Here is a 27,343-nt window from a genome sequence, read left to right as displayed (position 1 = left end):
CTCAAAGGCCTTTCTAGAGCTTAACCCTGTGGATAATATGAACCCATTATATCCTAAACAGAAGTTGGTTAGTTTTGAAAAGGAAATGACAAATCAGTCTTACCTGTTCATTATAGTAGGACCTTCTCCAGGCAACAGTTGTTTATCTTTCTCCCAGTAGCATCACATGCTGTTTAATGCAACAAAACTGTTAAAGAAGAATCAGAGAATTTTAAAGCAGGAATGGTCCCATCTGCTTTGATCTCCTCATCCTGCAAAGGGGAAAATGAGGTCTAGAAAGCTGAAATGACTTTTCCAAGGTCAGCACAGGTCCTACATGTTAGAGAGTAACTGTGCAACACTTACTTCAAAGTACTATACAATATGCTTTTTAAATGTAGTTTAAACCTGAGGTCACTCCTGCCAAAGTATAAGAAGTTATTCTTGCTTTTAGAATTTCTAATGTAGCATCATATTTTTGGGTGATCCCTGGACTTGGATTCAGAAGGTCTGGGTCCTAGACTTGGCATTATAATTTCCTCTACTGCTAGGTCCTACATAAATGACTTTTCCAAGATCAAGCACAACACCAGTTAATACAGAGCTGGCACTAAAACCCCTGTCTCCTGACTCTCCTTGTTCTTTTTACTACAGCTTTGCTTTTAAACAAATCTTATATGTTATTAAATGCTCTTGAACATAATAAAAAAGTATGCCTTTAAACCAATTCCATAATTCAGACTTTAGAGTAATTTAGACAGTCCTCACCCCTAATTAGCACAAATTCGTAATGGATTTACTTTTACTATTCACACATATTTGGCCTATTAAGTTTTCCTTCCATGTTGACCTGTGCTTCACAATACAAGGTTGAGTGAGCAGTCTTTTCTAATTACCACTGTGGTTCCATTATGATTAACTGTTGCCTTTCTATTTTGAGGCTGCTATCCCAGGAGTGCATATTATTATTAAATATAGTTATGTTACTCACTTGAGAATGTGTTTCGCAGATTTGAAACAGCTTTACATTTCAGTTTAATATATACTCTATGCTTTTAGCAAATGGAATTTGAGCAGGCATTGCTTTTGGGGAAGGGTACAGAGACAGGAGAGTTCATATAACTGAATACATTTTAAGACAATGAATACAAAGATATAATGTCTGGCCTTTAAAAAAACCATTGAAAATGAGATGTGGCTTAAGGGACATTTGGACTTGGAATAAAAAACTGTAGGTTCTCATTCCAGGTTACCAGTCAAATAACCCTGATCAAGTCATTTGTTCTCTGTGAGGGTTATTTTCATTGTTTGTTACATGAAGATATGAATATCTATCTCCTTTACATCACAGGATAGTAAGGGAAGGGAGCACTATTTATACCTGAACTATGAGATCATATATGACAATATTTTTCACAGATAGAAACATGCATAGAAAACTGTGAGGTAAACAACAGAAATTCAGTTTGCATTAAAAAAAACATATTGAATGCCTATTTCAAGGCACTGCGAATAGAAAGACAAAAATAAAAAAAAAGAGGAAGATAGATTATACTGAATTACATGTTAAATAAATTGAAAGCAGTGGAGTTTAAGGAAAATGAGAAATGTGGATTCCCTCCAACTCCAAACTGCATTATACTCAATTAGATCATAGGTGATAGTCCATATAATGTATTTAGCATCTTTGTTGCTTTTCATGTTTTATCCTTGAGATAGTTTTGAAAGTGTAGTAGAAACATATTAGTGGAAAAATTGAATGGTGGTAATTAGCTGCCTCAAATTAAAAGAGTATAACATGTTAATTGAGACCTTTTTAAACCATTCCCCACTAAGAGAAGAGCTTCCATGGTAATTCACCACATATTGGATCTCAGTCTTATGTGCTTCTCTACATATCATTGCCATTATTAGTAATTAGACCTATGTAGGCCCACAAAGAAAATAATAGGCACTATTGAATGAAAATTATGAACCCTTTAAGAATTGTGCCTTGTGAATGAACAAGCTGTATTCCAATCTCACCCATTTAATAATGAGCAATTGTTTAAATCTCAGGTCATCCACGAGCATATATTACATCTGTCAGGTGTTGCAGAAACCTTAGGTTTCTTAGAAGACAAAAAAAAAAAACAAAACAAAAATAAACTATTCTTTCACCACCTAATGGCTTTCATCTGTCTAGTGAATGCATAAGTCAGCTCCCTCGAAGGGAGATATAACAAGATATAGAATCATAGCATTAGGAAGATGTTACCATAGTGGGAGGCAAAGTAACATGAAAACAAATTCAGACGACAGTCTTGTGTGTTTGCTTGTTGTTTATCTATCTATAAAACTTATATAGATTTCAAAACAAGGATGAATACCAATGTTGGAGACTATAGAGTGTTTTCATTTTATTTTATTTTAAAAAGAGGAAAATACGGACTTTTTTTGGAAGAGGTAGAATTTGAGAATGGTGAAGAGGTAAAAAAAAGATTATGAGAAACTAGATGGTATTTAGTAGAAAGGCACAGGGAACAGGGGATTCATCATTATTTTTATAGAACAATAAGAAAAACAATGGTTGACATTTCTCTAGCATTTTATGTAGTCAGTGTACTTTACCAACATTGTCTTAGGAGTTGGCTTTGTATAGTGGAGAGAGTGTTGGATTTGGAGTCAGGAAAGACCTGGGTTTGAAACCTACCTGTGACTTTCACTAGTTGTATAACCATCAGTAGTAAGTTATTTAGCCTCTGAGTCTCAGTTTCCTCACATGCAAAATGGAGGTGAGAATAACTCTTCTAATTGCCTCATGGTGTTTTTATGAATATCAAATGAGATAATGAATATAGGTCTTGATGAGTCCTAAAGCCTATATGCATATCAGTGATCAATATTATCATCATCACTATCATTTTCTCACCTGTTTCTCCCAACAATCTGCTGATATATGTAATGTGAGTGGTATCTCCACTAGGATGAAGAGAGGTGAAGTAACTTTACAACTGGAGATCTTTAAGTAGAGGCTAGGTAATCACTTCTTGGAATGTGTATTGGGCATTCATGATCTAGGTCCTACATGAAGTAGTGGGCCTCTTAAGACTTCTTTGCAATGCACTATATGAGTTTATGACCTGCCAGTAGAGGAAATTATAATGCCAAGTCTAGAACCCAGACCTTCTGAATCCAAGTCCAGGGATCATCCAAAAATATGATGCTACATTAGAAATTCTAAAAGCAAGAATAACTTCTTATACTTTGGCAGGAGTGACCTCAGGTTTAAACTACATTTAAAAAGCATATTGTATAGTACTTTGAAGTAAGTGTTGCGCAGTTACTCTCTAATTATACATGGATAAATCAATTATTCCCTAATGAGCTCAAATGGAAAAAAGTAATGGAACATTCTTTTCTTTCCCTGATTAAAAAATATTCAAAAGCACATCTCTAATAAATGAAAATTATTTTCTCCTGGTGTCTGGCTGACATTTATGCTTTATTTTAACCCTAACATTTTGGTGAAAAGTTGAGTCACAGCTTTTCAATTTCTCAAATACTGTAGAAGCTAATAGAAAATCATTACATTTGTAACCTCTCTTATTCTGCCTTAAAAAAAAAAAAACGATAGTTTGTGGTCTGATGTACAATAGTTTTGTTAGGAAGGAAAAGAGCAATGGGGCTTTTTAGCAGGTTAGCCTGGTCTGTATTTCACAGTGATATCATCTGATAGTCTCACCTGCTGTAATTGTTCACTGTGGCACTTTTCAATTAGTGCAATACACAGTTCTCTTTGGCAAGTGCTTGTGAGGCTGTCATTGCAATTTCCCTCTCACATATATTGTAATTATGTGTGTACCTCTATGTGTGAGACTATAAACATATGCTATATATTTGAATAAGAGTGCTGTCAACACTCTATTTTAGAAATGCATTAATTATGGTTGAATAATAATGTGAATGCTAATACAGTATAATATACTCTACCTGTTGGATATTTACAATACTCAATGCATCTCATTACTTCTTAAAATAAAGAATATTAAAACAATGAACAATTAGCAACTAGATTAGGACTTTACATTAATAGAGATGTCATGAAAAACTGCATGTTCTTAAGATAACTAAGGAGCCTTAGTTTAAACTTGCCTCCTTGCTAAAATAGTCCAAGACAGTAAAAATAGCAGGTTGAATTTCAGACAGAATTGAGATGAAGAAGGCTGCAAATGTGAGAAAAAAAGCATCCATTTTAAGCATTTATTATTCTTTTTTAAAACAAAAACTAACATTCACTTAAACTGATTATGCCTCTCTATCATCCACCTAGATCTTGTATAATGATGAGTTTAATGATCTTTAACCTTCACACACACACAAATGGGTGAAGCTTGATGATTATATTAAATTGTAATTTTTTTCCCCTCAACACTTACAGAACAGAGAGGTTGTTATTAGAAAGCTAAGATATACTTAGATGTAGGGTTTGGAACAAAACCGCTTCTATTGGTAATTTAACCCTGTAAAAGGTGAAAGTAAATTGTCTACTAAATCAGATAATACAGCATTTGGAACCAATCTTAGACTCACAGGTAAGCCGTTTACTACAGTGTTTCAACATTTGAGATCAAAGCCCATTAATGTCTTTAAAAGCTACTTGGATCAGAAACCTTGGAAATTCACTAGAAGTGCCAAGTATAACCATTTTTCTAAATGCCTTTCAGTCTTTCTCTAATATTTAAAAGTCTTGTTAGAATATTTTCACTTAATTTTTTAATAAACTTTTTATTCATCTTATCTTGACACTTTGAGGATCCGTGATTTCAGTGGTTGGTGTACAACCACTCTAAGCACACAGAGCAATTACTTTATATCTTTTGTCAGTCATCTACTGTTTATTAAGATACTATATGTGAGAGACTGCTAAGTATTGGTAGTACAAATAAAAGCAGAAGATAGTCCCTGTTCTCATGCAACTTTCAGTTTAAAAGGGGAGACAACAGGTAACAACTATGTATAAACTTGATATGAATAGAATAGATCGGACTGTCTGGTGGCAAAGAAACTCAAAACAAACAAATAAGAACAAAAACAAAACAGAAGCAAAAAGAAGCACAACAAAAATCATAATTTGTTGACCACACACTGAGTACTGAGATTGGTATTATTTATAGGAATTATTTAAATATAAAGTGGAATAATGATAAAATGATTGGATATAGAGTTAATGTAGTTGGTTGCATTAGGAGAAGCATAGCTTTTGGTGGGAAAAAAATGAAGGTTATTGTCCCTCTTTACTCTACCCTGAGCAGATCCTATCTGCAATACAATGTTCACTTCTGGGTACCACATCTTAGGGACATTTATGTGCTAGTGGGCACCCAGAGGAGGACAGCCAAAATGGAGAAGTTCATGACAGACAAAGACAAGTTGAAGGAACTATTTAATTTATATATTTAATCTGGAGAAGAGGAAACTTGGCAAAAGTCATGGATGAGGGGCACAGTAGTTGTCTTCAAATATCTGAAAGGCCGTCATGTTGAATAGGGACGAGCCTTGTTCTATATGGCTCCAGAGGACAGACTCAAAACAAGGGGTTATAAAGAGATAAGTTTGACTTGTTAAGAGGGAAAATTTTCTAAGAATTAGAAGTATCTAAAATTGAAATGGGTGGGCTTAGCAGATTATGGATCCTTCACTCCACATTGCAAGTTTTCTAGAAGAAGCTGTTAGACCACATCTCCTCAACTCTGGCCATCTTTCTCATACCCCCTTTAGTGGGTCCTGAACTCTGCCCTCAGGAAATCTGGGCTCTGATAGGTGAACTTTCAATTTATCTTGCCTGGAGCTAGGACTCCATGTAATTTCCTAGCTGTTTCCAAGCCATGTTGCCAGTGTTCCCTCCCTTCTATATCTCCTTTATGTGTCACCTTCCCCCCCTTCCCATTAGAATACTGTTCAGGAGATTATACTGGAGAGAAAAGGCTGACTTGCTTACTTGTATTTACATCAATAGCACAATTCAATATCTGGCATTTGTAACTACTTACTTGTAAATACTTCATTACTCATTCATTTCCTGACAAATTGTTGATTGCTATAGTAGGGATTTTTTTTTTTTCTTTCTCATGTGGTTGAACTTAAGGGATTGATTGAGACTATGAGATCTTTCAGACTTTAAACTTCTGTGATTTTATGATTTCAAATTACAAGTTAATTATGGAGATGTCATATAAGCCCTATGAGCTTCAGTTTTCACATCTTTAAAAGAAGAATTATTCATTAAACTTGTAGTGTTGGATGGTGATGCTGAATGGAGTATAAGGCTTAGTAGTTCTCGCCAAATTGTGAAGACTTCACGGAAAAAACCATGAGGTAAACTTGGTGTTCAATACCCAAGAAACAGGTTAGTCAAGCATCACAACATCACAAAAAAGATTGTCCCTGTGAGAAATGAAATAGTCTCAGCAACATATATGGACTACTATGGCAAAGAGAGAATATGATCTCTATTACACTGAAAAAAATCTCTGAAATAGCAAATAACCATGATAAAAGTGACGACAATCATCGTGATAACATATATACGAGGTATCCCAAAACTGTTTGTTACAATTTTAAACTTTAAAAGCTTAAAACTGCACTAAGACTTTTACATAGAGTATATGTATGTATACGCATGTATCATGTTGTGTATATATGTATGGACATATATATATGCATGTTCCAAACTGTTACTCTTCTTTGAAATCATCCACACATGTGCACGTGCACATGTGCATACACAAATGAAATGAAGTACCATGATGTGAGGGATACAGTGTTGAACTTACTGGCAAAATCTAGGTCAAAATTCTGTCTATGACAGTCTCTAGCTGTGTGACAATGAGTTAGTGACTTAATCTCTCTGTTCCTCAAGAAATATCCTAGGGTTTTACTATTAAGTCATCTCCCTGGTGGAGGGTGTGAGCTTCCCATAAGGATTAAATCATCCACAGAGTGTTTTCATAAGGTACTATAATGATATGTTTATGAGCAGATATGTTTTCTTCTTTGGGAGTGGAGAGATGGTGGTACTGGTATAGGATTATTCATGCTTCAAATCTGGTAATATTCCTCACTGATTTTACATGCAAATTAGGAATCATACAATTATTCCTATCTTAGCAGTGGTTCCCCATCTTTACTCTATTTGAGTCCTTGGAGACAAAACTTCATTGATGGGTCCAAACTGGACCCTGTTTGTTATGGGCTTAAAAAACAATTACAAAGAGATAGGCACAGTGGGCAGAGTACTGTCTTTGAGGTCAGAGCTCCCAGTTTCAGTCTCAGGTCTGCCAGTAGTTCACTGCATGACATGGGCAAGCCTTTAACTTTTGTTGAGTGTGGTTTTCTTATCACCTAAAGGAGGGAACGGGCCTTGCATTTCAAAACTTTTTGGTCTCAAGACCCCTTTAAACTCTTAAAAATTATTGAGGTCCTCCAAAAAGCTTTTGTTTATGTGAATTATAATCTATTGATATTTACCATATTAGAAATTAAAATGTCTTAGTATTATTATGAAAACAGTTTTTATTTTTTAGACCCCCTGAATAAATTTCAGGGATTTCCAGGAGTCCCAGGGCTATACTTTGAGAACTATTGGTCAACAGAATCTCCAAGGTTCCTAACAACTCTAAATAGAGTTTGGCCTCGAGTTTAGGCTATTCCCCTAAGATGGGAGCTCTTTGAACAATAAAAGTCCATAGATATGGACATGACAAGAAACACCCATTTTAAAACTTGTATTTATATAGGGTTTGAAAGTATACAAAGCACTTTGCTCACAACAGCCCTTGACCCATAAAGTACAATTATGATTTTCTCCATTTTACAATTCAGTGAATTGAGTTACACAGAGATTAACAGATTTGATCAAGATCTCAAGGTTAGTAATTATCAAAGTGAGGAATAAAACCCAGGTCCTTCTGATTCCAAGTTCGTTGTCCCCACCACAAAAACACACTACTTTCCTTGTTTAAGCATAAATTCAAGTTTTATGTATGACAGACTTGGAGGAAAATTATATCCTTTTTAGGGAAAATATACTAACACTTCCCCCCTCCCAATTATCAAGAAGAGATTGTAAGACTGTATAGAAATGAATATGAAGTCAGTCAGTCAACAAGCATTTATTAAGCACCAACTATATGCTTGGCACTATGCTAGGTCTTGGGGATACAAAAGAAAATCAAAAGTGGATCCTATCTTCAAGGTGCTCACATTCAAATGGGAGATAAAAGAGGTGAATGACTAGTTCTGTTGCGATCTGAGAGGTTGAGACTCCTCAAAGACTGAAGTACAAGACGGGGTTGTCTGGAATGAATTTGCAAACTCAAGCATTCTTTAAGTGAAGGTGGCAAAGATTTATTGTTACGCTTTTCAGTGGCCAAGGATTCTTAAGGAACCTGCGAGAGACTGAGGATAGAGCTAGGGTTTATATGGAAAAGGGCATGGGAAAGGAATGCCAGGGATACTGATTAGGTAATCCAAAGGTCCAGGTGTCTTTGGGAGCTATGGATGAGAAAGTACAGGGAGTATACCAGACAGGGAGGGAGATGACAGAGGTATGGATCTTGGGAGTTAGGCAAGAAAAAGAGTCCTTGGACCAGCCAAGGACAAAACTCCTTGGGCTGGGCAAGGCACCCCTCTCCCTCTGTCTTGATGAGAGAATGCTCTGCAACAAGGGAAAGCTTTCTCACAAGACAGGAACTTACCAAGGAATTGGGAGGCTTCCAGAGACATGATCTGAGGGCTGGGACCTGAGCAGCCCAGCACTCTCTTGCCCAGCTTTGTGAAGCTGCACCAGGGAAAGAGATAAGGGTCGTGCTGGGGCCCACACATGAATAATTGCTAGGCACAGTGTCCTTGGGCTGGGGAGTGGTTGTCAGAGGCAGTGTTTCTGAGACTAGGGAGAAATTGGGGTCCAAGTACAAGCACAAACACTCAAACACATGCACCCAAGCACCCCATCAGTTCTATTCAAGATTATATATATATATGTGTGTGTGTATATTATATATACACATATGTATATATAAGAGAGAGAAGATGAGAGAGACAAAATGAAAGAGAGACAGAGAGACAGAGAGACAGAGACAGAGACCAAGAGGAGGGAAACTTGAAGGATTTTAGGATTACTATTGTGAAGTCATAGTCTTATGACTAGGTTTCTAACCAAATAATATAATCCTAATAATAAATTGAATAATTTATAAAATAAAAATAAGTAATGTATGTAATAAAAAATAATTTATTAGTGTTATTATTATAACAGTTATACTTTAAGGTTTATACTTTTTATATGTTATCTCATGAGATTACTACAAACAATTTAAATAGGTACTATTATTTTCTCTATTTTAACAGATGAGAAAACTGAGGTAGAGTCTTTGTCCAGAATCACACAGTTAGGAAGTATCTGAGGCAGAATTCAAACTGACTCTAACACTCAATCCACTGAAGCACCTACCTGCTGGACAATAAGTTCCCTAACCTTCTCCCAGGCTGGTCTGGAATGGAAAAAAAAGAATCTTATCACATCATTTTGCCACTCCTCATTGACTAATATTTTCTCACTCCAATGGCTAGCCTGTCTTTGAAAACCATCTCTTTGGTGCAGTGGCTAAATTTCGCCAGAGACATGTGGTCAACTTTCAGAAACCAGGTGGACCTTCATCTGCTGTCCTAAATGGACAAAAAAAAATGAAAAGAAAAAGTGGGAAGAGGGGACACATAATGATATTCACAGTATTTAAATCATAGAGTCGTGAGGAAAATGCTTAGTAGTTCTTGCCAGAACCTAGGACTCTGCCTCTGGATACCCTAGAGGCCCTAGGTGAGATTTCATCTTAGCTTGCTAGGGCCCAAATCTCCATACCACTTTCTAGATGTCTCTACTCTGTATTTTCTTTTCTTATACCATTATCTTTATTTTCCTATACTGGGAACTTTGGACTCTGACCTTGGGACCCCTAGCTCTGATAGTTGCCATGCTGTTGTACTCATCCCTTTCCACTTCCTTTCTAGCACCTCTCCATGTGTTTTTTCCCTCCATTAGAACCTAAGCACCCCAAGCACAGGCTTGCTTATATTTGTATCGCCCATATTTAGCAGGACACCTGGCATAGTACATTCTTAATAAATGCTTTCTCTTGTTCTCTCCCTCTATCTCTCTCTCCCTCTCTCTGTCTCTGACTCTGTCTCTGTCAGTGTCTGTCCATCTTGAAGTGTTATTAAAAATATGAATTCTATAAACATATTATAGCTTCCAAATAAAAATTAGACCAAAATTACAAAGAAATTATTTTATTTTTTAATTTGCAGAGATGATAATGATGATCTGATTTGATTTAAATTCAATTCCTTGAATATTTCTTAAGTATTTGTTATGTGAAAAATACTGTGTTAGGAGCGAGGGGAGATATTAAGATTAAATCAGAGTTGTCTCTATTCTCTTGATGCTTAGAATCGGGGCTAAGGGGTGATTATGACATAGGTCCATATAAACACAATTGCAAAACAGAAATTGATAGGCCCATAAAGAGTTCCATAACATAGGTCCATAAATGGAGGCCTTGGGAAGGGCAAAGGAAGAAATGTTGCATTTCCTGCCCTGCACTATATCTAGCTGGTGCCACACCCAGCTGTGTTCTCTTTTATCTCAGTCACTTTCTGACCTGGTCTTCTGCTATCTCTGCCTACTCCATGCCCCGTCTACCTCTTGTTCAAATAACAGTAATCAAACCACTAGAATTGCTTCTAGAAAAGTCATGCCAATTTATTTCCCCATTATTCCAATAAACATTCCCATGGTTTCCCAGACCAAAAAAAAAAAAAAAAAAAAAGCCTTTCCTTGTCACCACTTCCTTATGAGTTGTCTCCTGTTATTTGAATGGAAGCATATTATCCACCAGTTGACAAAGAGGTGATCCCCTTAGGATACACACACACACACACACACACACACACACACACAAAGATAGATAGACAGATAGATAGATAGATAGAAATATCTGTATCTATCTATATATAGATTTTTGGACATGACCACTGAATACATTTGTTTCCTTTGTCTATGTTTATTTATTCCCCTTCCCTTTTATTTTAAAAATGGTGCAGGTTGGGGGGAGGAGGGAGGATTGAGAAGGAAAGTTAGCAATAGTGAAGCCAAAAAAAGCACTATTAATTTTTTTTCCTTTATATGCACAGAAAACAACAGAATGAAATTTAGAAAGAAACAGGTAGTAACATGTAGTAACCTGTGGGATTTATTTTATACTTTTGTTTTTTAAAGAAAGAAGAAAGCAGTGTTAAATTGAAAGACTCAGTTTAACATACAATTACTTTATTCTGCTGTGTATATGCTATTTTATTTTTGGTGGTTAAATTCAGAATTTTTTAAAAACTAAAGAATTTGTGCTACTGGACCATAGGGACTCTATCTATCTTGCTTTGGTTATTCTATCCCTAGACCTTGACACAATGACTGACATATAGAAATTTTTTTTAAATGTTTTTCCATTCACTAATTTTAAGCTAAAGGGAAGGAAAAGGGAAGACCTCATGGAGGTTGTGGTGTTTATGTTGAATCTTAAATAGACAGCAATTGAGAAGGAAAGAGGAATTATTTGAAGCATAGAAAATGATTTGAACAAATTATGGACACAGAAAGAATAGAATTTGGGTGAAGATATTAAGCATAGTTTTATTTGTCTGGAAGGTAGGGAATACAGAGGGAAACACTGGAAGAAAAAGTTTGAAAAGTAAGTCGGAGCCAGATAACACAGCAAAGAATGCCAAGCTAAAGAATTTATATTTTATAGACTAGACAAAAGAGAGCTAAGATTATGGCTGTAGAAGAACCTCATATGTCCAAATCACACTCTCTAACCATAAGTATCCCTTGGGGTTCTTCCTGTCTGGGCCCTCTTTTCTCTACCTATACTATTTCACTTGGTGATTTGGTCAGCTCCCATGGATTTAATTACCATCTCTCTGTTGATGATTTTCAAATCTACCTTTCTGGCCACAATCTCTGCTGACCTCCAATCTCTTATCTCCAAGTGCCTTTCAGAAGACATTTTAAATTCAATTTGTCCAAAACAGAACTCATTACCTTTCCCTCTCAAACCTCCCACCCTCCTACCTTCTCTAGTATTGTAGAGGGTGACACCATCCTTCCAGTCCCTCAGCTTCACAACTGAGAAGTCATTCTGGATTCTTTGCTATCCCTATGCCTCACCACTCCCTTTATCCATATGTAAGCTGTTGTAAAGGTCTGATAATTTCACTTTTGCAACATATCTTGAATAAGTTCCCTTTTTTCCTCTGGCACTGACACCACTCTAGTGTAGGCCCTCATCTCTTCATGCCTTGGTTAACACAATAGCCTGCTAGTGGGTCTGCTTGTTCTCAAGTCCTCCACTCCAAATCCATCCTCCATTCAGTCACCAAAGTGATTCCTGAAACAGGGGTCTGATCATGTCACCCCCTGTACTCAATAAACCCTACTAGCATCTTATTGCTTTCCAGGGTTAAATATAAAATCCTCTGTTTGGCATTCAAAGCCCTTCATACCCTAGCCCACATCTACCTTTCCAGGCTTCTTCCATCTTACTCCCCAATACATACTCTACTCTTTGATCCATCCAAAGACACTGGTGTCCTGGCTATTCTTCCACCAGACACTCTTATCTCTTAGCTCCAGGCACTTTCTCTTTCTGTCCCTCATTCCTGAAATATTTTCCTCCTCTGCTCTGACTACTGACCTCTCCCGCTTCCTTTAAGTCTCAACTAAATTTCCCCCTTCTACAAGAAGCCTTCTCCCAACCCCTCTAGATTCCAGAGCTTTCCCTCTTTTAATCATTCCCTACTTATCTTCTGTATAGCTTGCTTGGTATATATGTGCTTATATGTTGACTCCCCTGTTAGACTGTAAGTTTCTTGAGGGCAGGGACTGTCTTTTACCTCTTTTTTGTATCCCTAGTACTTAACATAGTGCCTAGTACATAGTAGGAGCTTAATATTTATTGATTGATCAATTAATCAATTGAAACAGTCTAGGCCCTCAAGAGCCTTACATTTTACCGGTGTTAGAGCCTGTATCATTATTGATAATTTGTAAGACACCATCCTCCATTCTGCAGGTTATTTGAATAACAAACTGCATTCTGTTTATAGACTAATTGCCATTAGCACATAAGAATTTTATCTTATATTTTTGACTCTTATCAGGACTGTAGTTAACTAAGTTCTTTTGAAATATAAAGAACATGGAGAAAGCCTTCTCTAATCATTTTTTTTCTCACTTTTCCACAGTGCTACTGAACACCCTGCTGCTCATTGCCCTTTGGAATATGTGCTGAGCATATTTCCTTATCTGTTTAAAATACATTTCGTTTTGCTCACATTTTGTTCCTGTTCTTTATCAGCCATATAAATGTGCTCACATTGGGTGCCAATAAATTGTGCACTTAAGTTGTGCATATGAAGACTTTGGACTGCATACAGTTGGCATTTTATAAATGCTTGCCCTATTTAATTCACTCATTGCAGCTGGAAATAGTAGCCTGAGAATATGTCTTAATCAGCACATTTTGCTATGAGCTGCACAGTGGAATAAGATGAACTATTTTCTCGTGACTATTACTGTTCAACCCTCTACCCTCCCCCCCCAAAAAAACCCCCAAAACCAAAACCAAAAACTAGTTCTTAATTCCATGGTAGTTAACAGTAAAGGCAGGGACCAAATGGCATTGTCTTAGACCCAGAAAGAATGCAGTGTTGTTATAAATCACCTCAATATACCGTATTTTTATTTTATGAATTTCATATAGCAGAAGAAGATTGGGTGCACATTCCTTTTAGCTTCACACTTATAAAATTTCCTGGTTCACTCAAGCATCCAATCTTCAGTAAATGTGTGCTCTCTTCGAGTTATTTCCTACAGTGTGCATCAATAAATGTATTTCCCCTTTAGTTTATTTCCTGCAGCGTGTTTCAGTTCCTCCTTTTCAGTGGTTCACCTTGAACAACTGCCAATGCTATATTTCAGTGTGCTAAGGCTGCTGGAACCCCTGACTAACCTGTTTAATCCTCCAAGCCAGAAACTTCAACAAAATGCTAGGAAGCAATCTGAACCACTAGAGTGGCATATATCTTCTTGCTCTATCAGGGAAAGAATTTGATAAAAACTGAGGATTTTTTTTTTCTATTCAGTATATTGTTCTGGTCTATGTTAAACTGTGTGTGTGTATGTTGTCTTTCAAACTGTTCACTTAATATTCCAAATTCAGAATAAACTTATATTTACATTCCTATTCTGTGATTTTCATTTTGAGAATGAGTATTATTTAGAAACACCCAAGAGAAATATAGAAATGCTCACCATCAAAAATTTGGCCAATACATAATGATGATTTTGTCTCTGATGATTCATGAAACCAATAAAAAGGAAAAAAAAATGGACTAGAAATCTTGCATGGCCACTGTCCAGTGATTGAGAAGACAACACAGTATGCTAAGAACTAACCAGTTTTTACAAAAAACCATAAATTGTACTCTTGGTTGGTACTCCATAATAACTAATGAGATGATATGCAATTGGAGGGATTAAACTACATCAATATTGGCATTCTCACTGTAATTGAAATGAGAGGGAACATTGAATTTATATTTGAATGAGTGGGCAGCTCGTGGGTTCTCCTTAGAAAAGATTTGAAAAGAGTTGTTTTCACCATTTGGATGATTGCAAGAAGAAACATTTTCATAAGAGATTTGAACCATTTGCATCATTTGTAATAATATGGTCAAAGAGGCAGAATTCAATAGTAAAGCACCATCTTTGAAGTATTGAGACCTGTTTTCAGAATTCATCTCTGATGCTTACTACTGGTGTGTCTTTAAATAAGTCATTGAACCTTCCTGGGACTCAGCTTCTTTATCAGTAATATGACAGAGTTTGATACTTGAAGGACTCTGAAGTCCCTTCTTGTTCTCAGCTTTTGATCCTATGAAAATAGACAGCTGATAATTGATCATTTCATCTTAAAGGTCAATATAGGAACCGATATGTATTACAAAAGCTGAAAAAAATAAAGGAAAACATTTCTACTAATTACTTGGCAAGATCCTCTAAGACGTCAATACATGCCCTGATACTTGGTCAGAACAATATAAAGATGGGTACTGAGGAGGATGGCAGAAATTACATTGGAAAATGTGATTCTGGATCTAGAAATGAAAGAGGCCAAAGACTGGCAGAGTATTCACAAGTCTTGTGGCTTTAAGCCATAAATAATTCCTTCAAAAAGAGACAGAAGCCACTGAACATGGAAGCACCAAGCAATACCACAAAAAACTAATAATGACATGTGAAATTGACTAGTTACTATTGTGGGACTAATTTCAGAATTAGTTGTGCGTGCAGGCAGATCGATGACTGGTTAGAACAAAGGTCAAAATAAATGGCAAGTTAGAAGGGATAATAAAAATAATAAGAAGAAACTGGGCATGATTACAGCAATTCCCACTGAAGGTAAGCTCCTTTAGTGCAAGACTATCTCCTTTTTGTTTTGTAATCTCCACTGTCTAACATAGTACATTTGCGTTGTTCCATAAGTTCCCAAAGTGGGCAATACTGCCTGCTGGGGGGCACTGGGATGATGGGGAGTGGTAGTAACCTTGGGTGCAATTGGGGGGAGTTGAATAAAATAAAGGGGTAGTGGAAGCATAAGGAAGAATAAAGCATAAAGAAGAGAAGAGAATTTGAAAAATCGTTCGTACATGTTTCATCTGTTGTGTAATAGAATTAAAGTCTTAATGATTACATTATTTTCCAAATTATCACACAAAATGCAAGTTATAACCAATCAGTGGTCAAGTCCGCTGACAAGTCTTAACAAGCAAGTGTTGGCAGGTGAGCATGTCTCCTGTTGTTGGAAAGCCCAGCATGCATCAGCAGGAATATGTATGTATAATGACTTATTTACAATATGATACTATATGGTTACATGATGCAATGTTGCATCACCAAAATTTCAATGCAGAGAAAAAAGACATATTTCCAATAAATTATTAAATTTGAGATGTCATTTAAAAACATATTTTTTGAATTGATGCAAATTTAAAAAAAATGTTAAAAGGTTAAATAAAGTAGATTTCCAGGGGAGTACTGAATAATTTTTTTAAGAGGGGTTGGTAGGCCAAATAGGTTTGGGAACCTCTGGTTTACATCTGCCCACTACAAAAAATAGGACATAGGCAAAAAATAAAGACACTAATTATTACTATTTTTTTAGAGAAATTTAATTGAAGCAGAATAGTTGTCATAATGAGAAGGTTGAAAGAGCTTGGAAACTGCCTCAAGTCAACAAGCACTTCATTTCATTGCTAAGTGGCAAAATCCCACAGACAAGGATAAAAGTGACTTAGTATATGAGCTCACATTCAAAATATTACAAAAGACTATGACTGAAGATTACAGGTAGTAGCTTATAATAAAAGAACCAAGCAGAGTGAATAGCCAAATAAGCCTTCAGAAATCCACATTCTATAACAATTTTGCCATTGCTAAATGTTCTTTTTACAAGAACCTTGGGTGGTGGGTGGCAAGAGAAATGTTATCCCATTTTAGAGGGAAGAAAACTAAGGCTCAGGGAAATGACTCAGGGAAATAAGCAGCTAGGCGGAACAGTGGATAGAGCATCAGCCCTGGAATCAGGAGGACCTGAGTTCAAATGTGGGCTCAGACATATAACACTTACTAGCTGTGTGATTCTGGGCAAGTCATGTAACCCCAATTGCCTCACCCCCCCCAAAAAAGATGGCTTACCCAGGGTCACAGAATCAGAAAACGACAGAGCCAGGATTGAAATTCAAGTTCCTCCTGGTTGTAGAACCAATGCTTTTTTCTAGTACATCACATCCAGAGGATTGCTGTTCCTAACAATGATACTTTGGGATTCTGTGAATGGTTGGTTAATACTTATTTTAAGCAAGTAAAGCTGATTCAGGTTGTGTTAATCACTGCTAAACTCTGTTACCTTTCATAATGATCCTGATTCTCTCTACTGCCTGAGGCCTTTCATAGTAGATATTTAAGCATTTAGAGAGACATTACAATAGTGTCATTGGGAATGGAGATAGAGAGCTATGCATTTGAGTGCCATACTAAGAGTCAGACCTCTGCTGCCTGAAGGGTGCCCTGTCCCCCTCCATGGTGTTTGCAGGGAGGTGGGAGTAGGGGTAGGAGGCATACACAAATCTGGACAGGTCTAGTCAAATTCAGCTCGTATTTACCATCATGCTTGGCAGCAAATTGAGCATTTAGGGAGGTCCATTAAACACTTCAGGCCACTAGGGTGCTATTTGGTGTATCACGGCTGCAGTACATTAAACTCTGTTCTCAGGATTCCTTTATAGCTTTGTGCAACAGAGAAACAGGTGGCTAGGAAGAAACCATGAGTGTCCTGGTTGAGATAGCCCAAGTATATACCCATAACTAGGCCATGACTAGCCCTGGAAAGAGAGGTCTATGTTGTGATTCTGGCATTTGAATGCAGTGACTTACATTGATTCCCAGCAGAGGCCCAGCTAGTATACTTATTAGGCCCCAGGATGACTCTCCAGGATGAAAAGAGGTAAATGAAAGTTTTTCATCACATGCCTTAAGCAAATGGGAGAAGTCAACATATTATTGGTTGAATCCAGAGCTAGAACTAGTATTTCTGTTAGAAAGTGATGGCAGAATGAGGAAGCAGAGAAGAAGGGAGCAACCCAAAATATGTCCTTGGGCGTGACCATGATGGATGACATAAACCAACCAATAAAGATAAATTCAGTCAAGGGAGCAGGAGTCAAAACTTTAAGGATTCCTTAGACTTTGAGAAACAAATATCATGAGAGGGAAAGATCCTGGGACACTTTAAGAGACCTGACAGAGAGGACCAGCTTGGAGGGGAGCTGAACAAGGGTGGGACTGTCCGGGATAGAAAGCACACTATCTGGTTGCTTCTTATTTAAAGTAATGAATATTGGGGCAGCTAGGTGGCGCAGTGGATAGAGCCCCAGCCCTGAAGTCAGGAAGACCTGAGTTCAAATCCAGCCTCAGACCAAACACTTGACACTTACTAGCTGTGTGACCCTGGGCAAGTCACTTAACCCCAACTGCCTAAAAAAAAAAATAAAGTAATGAGTATTGACAAGGTACTATCCTCAATTGCTTTTATCTACTGAAAAAGTATAGCTGCTGTCAGTACTCCCCAAATTTGAGTCTCCTGCTGCAAAGTCTCACTTCTCCCTGGTTACATCTTTGGGTGAATGTGGGCATGAATTTTAAAAATTAATATCTTTTGTTTTAACATTATCCTAATTCCCAAAGACATTCCCTCTCCCTTACCCAGAGAGTTACTCTTTATAACAAAGAATAAGAAAGAGAAGAAAGAAACTGAAATTCAGTAAAACTAACCAACATATCAGAAAAATCTGACAGTATATGAATTGTTCTGCACCCATAGACCACCACCTGTGCAAAGCAGGTAGTGAGATGTATTTTCACAGTTCTTTTTCAGGACCAAGTTTCGTCCTTATAATGATACAGTATCAAGTTTTTTGTTGATGTTACTGCTGCTGCTGTTGGTTCTGTTTTTCCTTTCCATTTATATCATTGTGTATATTGTTTTTGTTTTTTTTTTTTTGTTCCTCCTTACTTTACTCTGTATCATACAAACAAATTTATTTCACAAAAGCTTTCCAATCTTCTCTGAATTCTCTTTATTCATTATTCCCTGCAATAAACCATTACATTGATAATAATAATGATAAGTAGGATTTATTTAGCACTTCAAAGTTTACAAAGCACTTTAGGCACAATTGCATGTGATCTTCACCTTGTGAAGTTCATGCTGTTATTATTTCCAGTTCAAAGATGAAGAAACTGGAGCTGAGAGAGTTTAAGGGATTTTCCCAGCGTCATTCAGCTAGTAGGTATCAAAGGCAAGTTTCGAACTTAGGTCTTCCTGAGTACAAGTCCAGTGCTCATGTACCACAACTTGTGTAGCTGTTCCCCAATTGACGATCATTTACAGTGTTTCCTATTCTCTGCTACTAAACAAAAAATGCTGCTATAAATGTTTCAGTGCATGTGGGACATTTATTTTTGTCTTTGTTCTCCTTGGGTTGTATGTCTAGCAGTGAGATCCCTGTATCAAAAACTATGAAAATGTTGGTCATTTTCTTAACTCTTCAAACATTGAATTCATTATTGTCTGTCTTTGCAAAGCTGGAACATTAGCTTTCCATTGGACTTTCCAGTATCTGGGTCAGCTTTGTACATTGGGCACTATTCCCTTTTGCAATACTCTATTTTTCATTATCTCTAATTTCATCTTTGTAGCTCCCCTACCCTGAACACACCTGGTTCTTAAGAGTTACTTATAGACATTCTAAGTTCTGATGTTGGTTTTCTCTTCTGCTTTGCTTGATAAGTGCTGGACTTTGAATCAAGAGTACCATGTTCAACCCTAGCCTCTGCCATTAGCTGGTTTCATGACCCTCTGCAAGTCATTCAAACACTTTTCACCTCAGTTTCTTCATCTTTCCATTGAGATAATAATCCTTGCCCAAACTATCTCTTAAAGTTAGAAGGGAAGTGCTTTTTCAGCAGAACATCTAGCAGGGTACAAACACTAAGAGTTAAGGGAGATGTGTGTTCAATCCTGTCTGTTACACTTCCTAGCCAGTAAAAAAGAAAAAGTCCCATGGAACCTTGGACGAGTTCTTTCGATCTCTCTGGATCTTACTTCACTCACTTGCAAAATGGAGGTGATACAAACCTCAAAGATCCAGCAAGATTAATATTTAGTGAGACAATGTGTTTTGAAAACCTTAAATTCTTATAGTGGTACTTGCTGTATTATTAAATGCTTAAGAAATGTCACCTCTTATTGTTAATGTTAATAAGGACATGGAAAGGACCTTGATGCGGTGGATAGAAAGCCAGTCTTAGAGTCAGGAAAACACAAGTTCAAGTCCTTCTTCTTGCCAGAGAGGCTGTGTGGCTATGGGCAACTTAATTAACTTCTCAGTTCCCCTAAGCAGTTTTCTAAGCGTATACATTAGAGCCAAATTCAGCAGTAGAATTTTACAATGTGGGAGTTAAAATGATATCACTATTGCAGATTGATTTTTTTTAAAATAATGATGATAACAATAATAAACATAGCTAACCCAAAGAACCACTCTATCCCAGGTTGTTTTTAAAGTCTCTCCTTTCCGTTGTTTGTAAAACATATAAATTAATTTCTTAGAGTATTTGTGGTAACAGAATTCACTCACAATGGAGCAAGATGGTTTATGAAATTTTAAATATTTGAAATTCAAGGGGACTGTGTACCCAAAGAGCTAATGAATTTGTATCCTTAGAATACATCTGGGTGGGGATGGGAGGAGTGCCTACGCTAGAAGTGAGGAAACCTAGAAAGATGGAGAAGCATTCTCAGAGAAGCAACAACTAGCATGTATATATAGGAAGTCATGTGGGGAGGGGTGTCTAGGGGTAGGGCCACGGGTGCTTAGGCAAGATTACAGACTTCATGCACAAACTTTTTTTTTTATAAAGAAATTAGATAACTAGATACTAAACTCTTTATTATATCATCAATAATAACCCACAAAAACCAGAGCACTTTAAATTTTAAATAGTCCTTTACTTGCATTGGGGCAGTTAGGTGGCACAGGGGATAGAATGCTGGGCCTGTTGCCAGGAAGATGAATCTTCCTGAGTTCAAATTCATCCCCAGACATTTACTAGCTGTTTGACCCTGGCCAAGTCACTCAACCCTGTTTGTCTCAGTTTCCTCATCTGTAAAATGAACTGGAGAAGAAAATTACAAACCACTCCAGTATCTTTGCCAAAAACAACAACAACAAAACAACCTCCAAATAGGGTCACAAAGAGTCAGACACAACTGAAAAACAGCTTACTTTCATTATCCTGTTTGAGCATAATAACACCCTATTAGGTATAAATTATAGGTATTATTGTTTGCATTTTCTGGATGAGAACATCAAAGAGGTTAAGTGAGTTACATATAGTTACACAGCTAGAAAGTATCAGGGGCAGGCAACTAGGGTGCCACTTCGTGTATCACGTTAAACTTTATCTTCCTGTTTCCAAGTCTAGCATTCTATGCACTCACTATACCATACTACCTCTTTTTTAAAAATTTTCTTTTTAATTTATGGAATAAAACAAGTGTATAAATGAAAAATTGAATTTGAAAATTGTGTAGATAGTGTTTTCAGGATGTTTTCAAGTTTTCAGAGTGTTTTTTTTAAAACATGTCAATATATTATTTATTTTTGACATTCTTTTCTTTTTCAAGTTTGAGTTCCAAATTCTCTCCCTCCCTCTCACCCCTCCCCTACCCACTGAGAAGGCAAGCAATATGATATCAATTATCCATGTGAAATCATGCAAAACATATTTCCATATTAGCTATATTTCAGTAAAAAACAAAAAAAATAAAATGAGATAATTATATTTCAATTTGCAGAGTTCATCAATTCTCTCTCTGGAGGTGGATAGCATTTTTTTCATGAGTCTTTAGTAATTGTCTTGGATCACTGTATTGATCAGAGTAGCTAATTCTTTCACAGTTGATCATCATTACAACTTTGCTGTTACTTTCACAGTGTTTTCATGCTTAATGTTTTTTTTTTTGAGGTAAAAAAAAGGATTTGCAGATCATAAGATGACAGAAAATATATTTGAAATTATTTGTTTCCATACATTCCCCAACCCACCCTGCCCTTTCTTCCCAACCCCCTAAATACTCTGGGTCAAAGAGCTGAAAGTTGTCTACTGTACAGTCTTCTAAATTAAAATCTTGTGATGTGCAAAACAAAATGGCACACACAGCATTAATCTGACATAATTCTACTTCAGAATTTTTCACAGGCATTACCTCTCAAGGGCTTCAGTTTCATAATTCTGATTGAGAGAGATTTTCGGTATCATAGCATTCAAGATCTAAATTGAGTTTTGAAACTAACATCTCCCAATCAGAACAGTGGCAGGTAGTGTTGAAAGATTTGAAGACAATAGTCCATCCTCTCTCACATCACCAAGATAAATGCAAATGAATCTCAAACCAATTTAAATTTCTCAGTTGTTACTAGGAGGCAGCTAGTATATTAATCTGGATCTGAACTATTTTTATGTAATAGGAATGTCTTGTATGTGAATGGAAACCCTCCATTAGTGATATATTATTCAAATTTTCTTTTTAATAAAAATGCAAATGGACATGTTAAATATGTACATAAATTAAAATGATCATAAATTAGGATTAATATCATATTAAATGAATTATAATCCCATCCTCATTAAGATAAAGTAACATTTCAATATTTGTTCTTGTTAATAAAATTAATACAATAAAAGAAAAGTATACGTTTTAAGATTCCATAAATATTTGATGTAACCTGATGATTGAGTTTAAGGGGAAAAAATACAAAATAAAGCATATTGGAATATATCTGGAGTCTTTCTTTGTTATTTAGATAACCCTTTCTTCTTTATTTCAAATGAGAGAAAAAAAAAGTGGCCTGGTTGGAATAAAAAAAGGAACCTCAGGGAAAGTTGTATTTTGAATTTCTAGATGCTACCACAAACTATTTTTGTTTCTTTTCTTGTTCAGGTTTTGAATACCAGGGAAAGAAAATTTTAGCTTTAAGGACTGGTTAAGTAACTGAGCTAAACTCTTTGTATGTGTATTTGAGGAATCATTTCAATTACTAACATAGTTTATGGAGACAACCTTTTGCTACAACACCCAGTGGAATTTTAGACTTTGGCCTGTGTTCCTCTTTCCCAAACAGTGGCAAGTGAAAGTGATTGGAAAAAAGTCTGATATAGTAAAAGTCAGATCAAAGACAATAATGTGAGAAACTGTGACCTAGTTCAGTAGGGATACTAATCAACTATTTGAATGGAATGCTTACTCTTCAAAAGACATTCATATTTAAGGGGAAAAAATTGAAATATATATATACACATATCAACTGTTTTTTAAATAGGCAGGCTCATTAGGTGCTGATGATTATACTTCATTGTGATTAGTATGCATACAAATGCATGGTCTCTTTGTGTACATAAACTGAGATAGGGATTATTGGAACTGAGATTAAAGTACAAAAAAAGGATAACTGAAGAAATGCATGATTAAGTTGCTACAGAGCGAGGCAGGATGCTGCTTCCTCACTAACGAAATACTAATTTGTCATTTTAGCTCCACACTGATTTGGATCCTGGAAGCAAAAAAATCAAGTACATTCTATCAGGAGATGGAGCTGGGACTATCTTTCAGATCAATGACATAACAGGAGATATTCATGCTATAAAAAGACTTGACCGTGAGGAAAAGGCTGAATACACGCTAACAGCTCAAGCAGTCGATTGGGAAACAAACAAACCTCTGGAGCCTCCTTCCGAATTCATTATTAAAGTTCAAGACATCAATGACAATGCACCAGAGTTTCTTAATGGACCATATCATGCTACTGTTCCAGAGATGTCCATTTTGGGTATGTATGCATGGAAGTACAAAGAACTATTAAAAGTCACCCTTTAAAATAGCGTCTTGCATCAGCAAGGGTTTGTTGATGAATAAAAGATATTTATGACTATCTTCTTGCCAATTTGCATTTTCAAATTTCCTTTTTTTTTTTGGGCCCAAGTTCCATTGGCAGCTCAATAGCTTTAGTCCCCCAATAATAGAAGCTGACTAACAGTTATATTAAAACATCTCTCCTGACACAACAATACTTCAATAGGCTGAATTTATATTCTACTCATGGTAGTGTACTTAGAGTATTGTTACTGAGGCGGATTTATCAAGATTTGTTCCAACATGCTAGGTTAATCCTATTGATATTTGCTTGCTGGTTAATTATTTGTTTGTGTATATTCACATGCAGATGTAGCTCTTATACACTTGGAGAAAAAGTCTACATTGAACTGCCATAATCCAAAAAACAGGAGACTGAGCTGGAGACTAGACACAGAAAAGTAGATTAGTCAAAAAACAGCATCTTTAGGCCAGTGACTAGAAGAACTACTTTGTGAGCATCTTTCATATTATTTTACCTTTACTTCAAAATGGCAAGCCAACTTGAGTCCAAAAGTCAAATTAAAGGGAATCCTTTAAGATACATAACAGTAGAATCTATTGATTTCAGAAGTCATTCACATTCAAAATATAAGACAAGTAAATTCGATATGGAACAAATAGCATAATTATAGAAGAGCCCCTTAATGTGTGGGTAGCAAAGTAATAATAGGTATTTAATTCAATGTGACTTAACAAATATTTATTTTCTGCAAAGTCCTATATTAATTAATGGAGTCACAAACATGGACATGATGCCACATAGAAATTGCTCTCAAGGAGTAGGGTGGGTTGTGGAAAAGAATGTGAAATAAGGGCAAAGGAAAGGTACATAATGAATTTAGGGTAAGACAAATCACCTCTATCCAGTGGTTCAAGGAAGTCATCATGGAGGAGTTATAAAAGCTGCATGTTGAAGGAAGGGAGAGACCCCAAAAAGGAAAAGTAGGAATAGTCAGGGGAAGAATAGATGTGCTATAAATGAGTGTGGCTAGAACACAGAATACCAAAAGGGGCATACATAGTAGACAATAAGAATGGAAAGGGAGTTTGGAACCATATTATACAAGGTCTTAAGTATGACATTCAGTACCAAAAAAATTTAATTGGTAGGAAATGGAAAATCCCTGATGATTTTTGAGTCAAAGTGTGACATGGACAAAATGATACATTGGAATTTCACCAATAAATTAAGAAACAATCAGTAATTTATTCATTTTCTATTGCCTTGGCTACTAGAGGTAGGTATTATGAGGGTGGAAGGAACAGAAATATAACAAATAATCCTTGATCTCTAGATGTTTACAGTCTATTTGTGGAGCCTAGACTTGGGAATGTGAAATGCTTATTGATGGCAAATAATATTCTAAGAACATAATGGCATCATAATTAGCACTAATCATACCTTTTCTCTATACATTATACACATGTAATTTGTGTACACACATGCATACATATATGTATACATTTGTATGTATTTAATTATAATTTTGGTCTACTTTCATTCTAAATTTGAGATTAAAATAAAGACATGGTATTAGCCTATGGCAGACTTTTTTTTAATGTTGCTGGAGTCAGGAAACCTGAATAAACTAAAAGTTGGAGTAGACGCTAGTCCCCTTTGTGACCTTGAATTTTTTCTCTTGATCCTTCTTCTACATGGGCCCAAGGACAGATTTCTTTAGAAGTTATTTCTAATAGCTCTTCATGGAGCAGGACGTAACCTAGCAGAATAATTTTCACTGAATAGGTATAGTTGGCAGTGCTAGTGGTAATAGTTCTGGTAGCAAGAGAAAAGACACAGGTGGCAATTCAACTAAGACAACAATCTTCCTTCTCAAAAGATTTTCCGCAGATGATGGCCAGAGATAGAAGGTGTGTCACAAATTTGGTAGCAAAAGTAAGAGGTCAAGATTCAAAAGGTAAAGCTGGCAAGTTCAATGTAATGTCAGATCGAAATCTAATAGTTAAATATCACATGGCTTTGAGTGCATAGAAAATATACACGTGTGTTTGTATGTATATATAATTTCCCATTTAATTTGCATAATGTGATAGCTAACAATGTCCCCAGCATTTGGTGTTAACTTTTGCTCCCTGGAAATTCCAAACAAACTTCAGTTCTGGACAACTCCATTTTAATGTCTGGCATTTCCTACCCAGGAAATAACTTCCTTCTCATGAAAATATATAAACCTCAAGTAACTTACTTTACCTATTTGGGCCTCAGTTTCCCCATGAATAAGACAAGGGTTAGACTAGATGATTCCCTAAAGTCTTTACCATCTCTAGATATTTTTGGTTATTTGGTGTAATAGTTTCAGTTTGCAAATAAGAAAGCTGAAGCTGTGGTCTGGCAACTGATTTTGGGGGGTGAGGGAAAGAGTAGGTGCTGGTAGCAAAATTAAAATACAGCTGGGGAAGGAGTTCAATACTGACAGAAAGGAGGGCATAATGGTGGTATCTGGCATGGTGATCCCATATAATTTGAGAACTGGAAAAGGTCTTAGAGATCATATATTACAATTCTGTTGCTGTTATTGTTGTTGTAACAGATGAGGAAACCATGAAAAGGTAAGTGATTTGTTTAAAGTTACATGGGTGGCAGATGGCAAAGCCAGGAGTTGAAGTCAAATCTTCAGGCTCTAATTCCGATTTACCACTTTACCACCAACTGAAGCTTCAGAAGCCACTGGTAGTTTTCAATGATTTAAGTGCATATTGGTTAAAGAGCATTTTATGTTTCATTTTGGAACATAAATCTTCATGGAAAATCTGTTTTCTAATAACATAATTATAAACTTGTTCAGAGCCTAATGCTGGGTGCATCCAATGAATATATGCAATAAATATGCATGGAAAAGGAAAGACCTATATGAATTTTAAGACAGTTGAGTGCCCAGGAAAGGATTTTGAAAACAAACGAAGAAATAAAAATGCTATATGACAGCTGCGTCATCTTATTAGATCACCTCTTTTTATTTTATTTTTATTTTAGTTTTGGAGGCAATCATGGTCACACAACTAGTAAGTGTCTGAGGCCAGATTTGAACTCAGGTCTTCCTAACTACAGGGCTGGTACTCTATCCCAAATAACTTCTTAATATAATTAAAAGAATTAATAAATAAAAGTACATTATGAACAATATTTTTGTTGTTGTTCAATTGTTTCTGATTCAGGGTTTTCTTGGTAAAGACACTGGGTTAGTTTGCCGTTTTCTTCTCCAGATTTTACACATGAGGAAACTGAGGCAAACAGCATTAAGTAAGTGACCCATCCAGAATCATACAGTTTGTTAGTGTCTGAAGTCAAATTCAGGTCTTCCTGACCAGTCCTGGTGCTCTATCCACTGCGCCACCTAGCTGCACCTATAAACAATTTTACCTAAATTCTTTCTTCCCTTTTTCAACCCTGCTACTATAATGAATTTTGAGTTTTCTTTTTATTTTCCAGAAATTTTACCTCCGTAACAATCTCTAAGACTGTAAACACAAGCTAAACAAATAAGCAAATAAACAGAATCATTATTCAGACATGCTTGATTTTGGAGAAGCTTAATCTGGGGATAAGAAAGTTTTTCAGGTTCTCTCTAAAGACTTCTGTACAAATACTTGCACAACCACATCTGGTATCTAGTCGTGGTAATGTGGATTTAAAAAACATTCACTAT

At 36.2% G+C, this 27,343-nt stretch overlaps 1 protein-coding gene across 1 annotated transcript in view; it reads left to right on the top strand.

Moving 5' to 3' along the window:
* CDH8 (cadherin 8) overlaps positions 1-27,343 on the top strand; it is a 475,466-nt gene that overhangs the window by 108,141 nt on the left and 339,982 nt on the right. Inside the window, exon 2 of the mRNA XM_027842077.1 lies at positions 23,295-23,589. Within this exon, the coding sequence (XP_027697878.1) occupies positions 23,295-23,589 (295 nt within the window). The remainder of the gene's footprint in view (positions 1-23,294; positions 23,590-27,343) is intronic.

Source organism: Vombatus ursinus, unplaced genomic scaffold (genome assembly GCF_900497805.2).
Source record: "Vombatus ursinus unplaced genomic scaffold, bare-nosed wombat genome assembly UNPS02014864.1, whole genome shotgun sequence".
Lineage (NCBI taxonomy): Eukaryota > Metazoa > Chordata > Mammalia > Diprotodontia > Vombatidae > Vombatus > Vombatus ursinus.
Note: the sequence above shows the minus strand (reverse complement) of the source record. Positions and strands in the feature narration are given on the sequence as shown.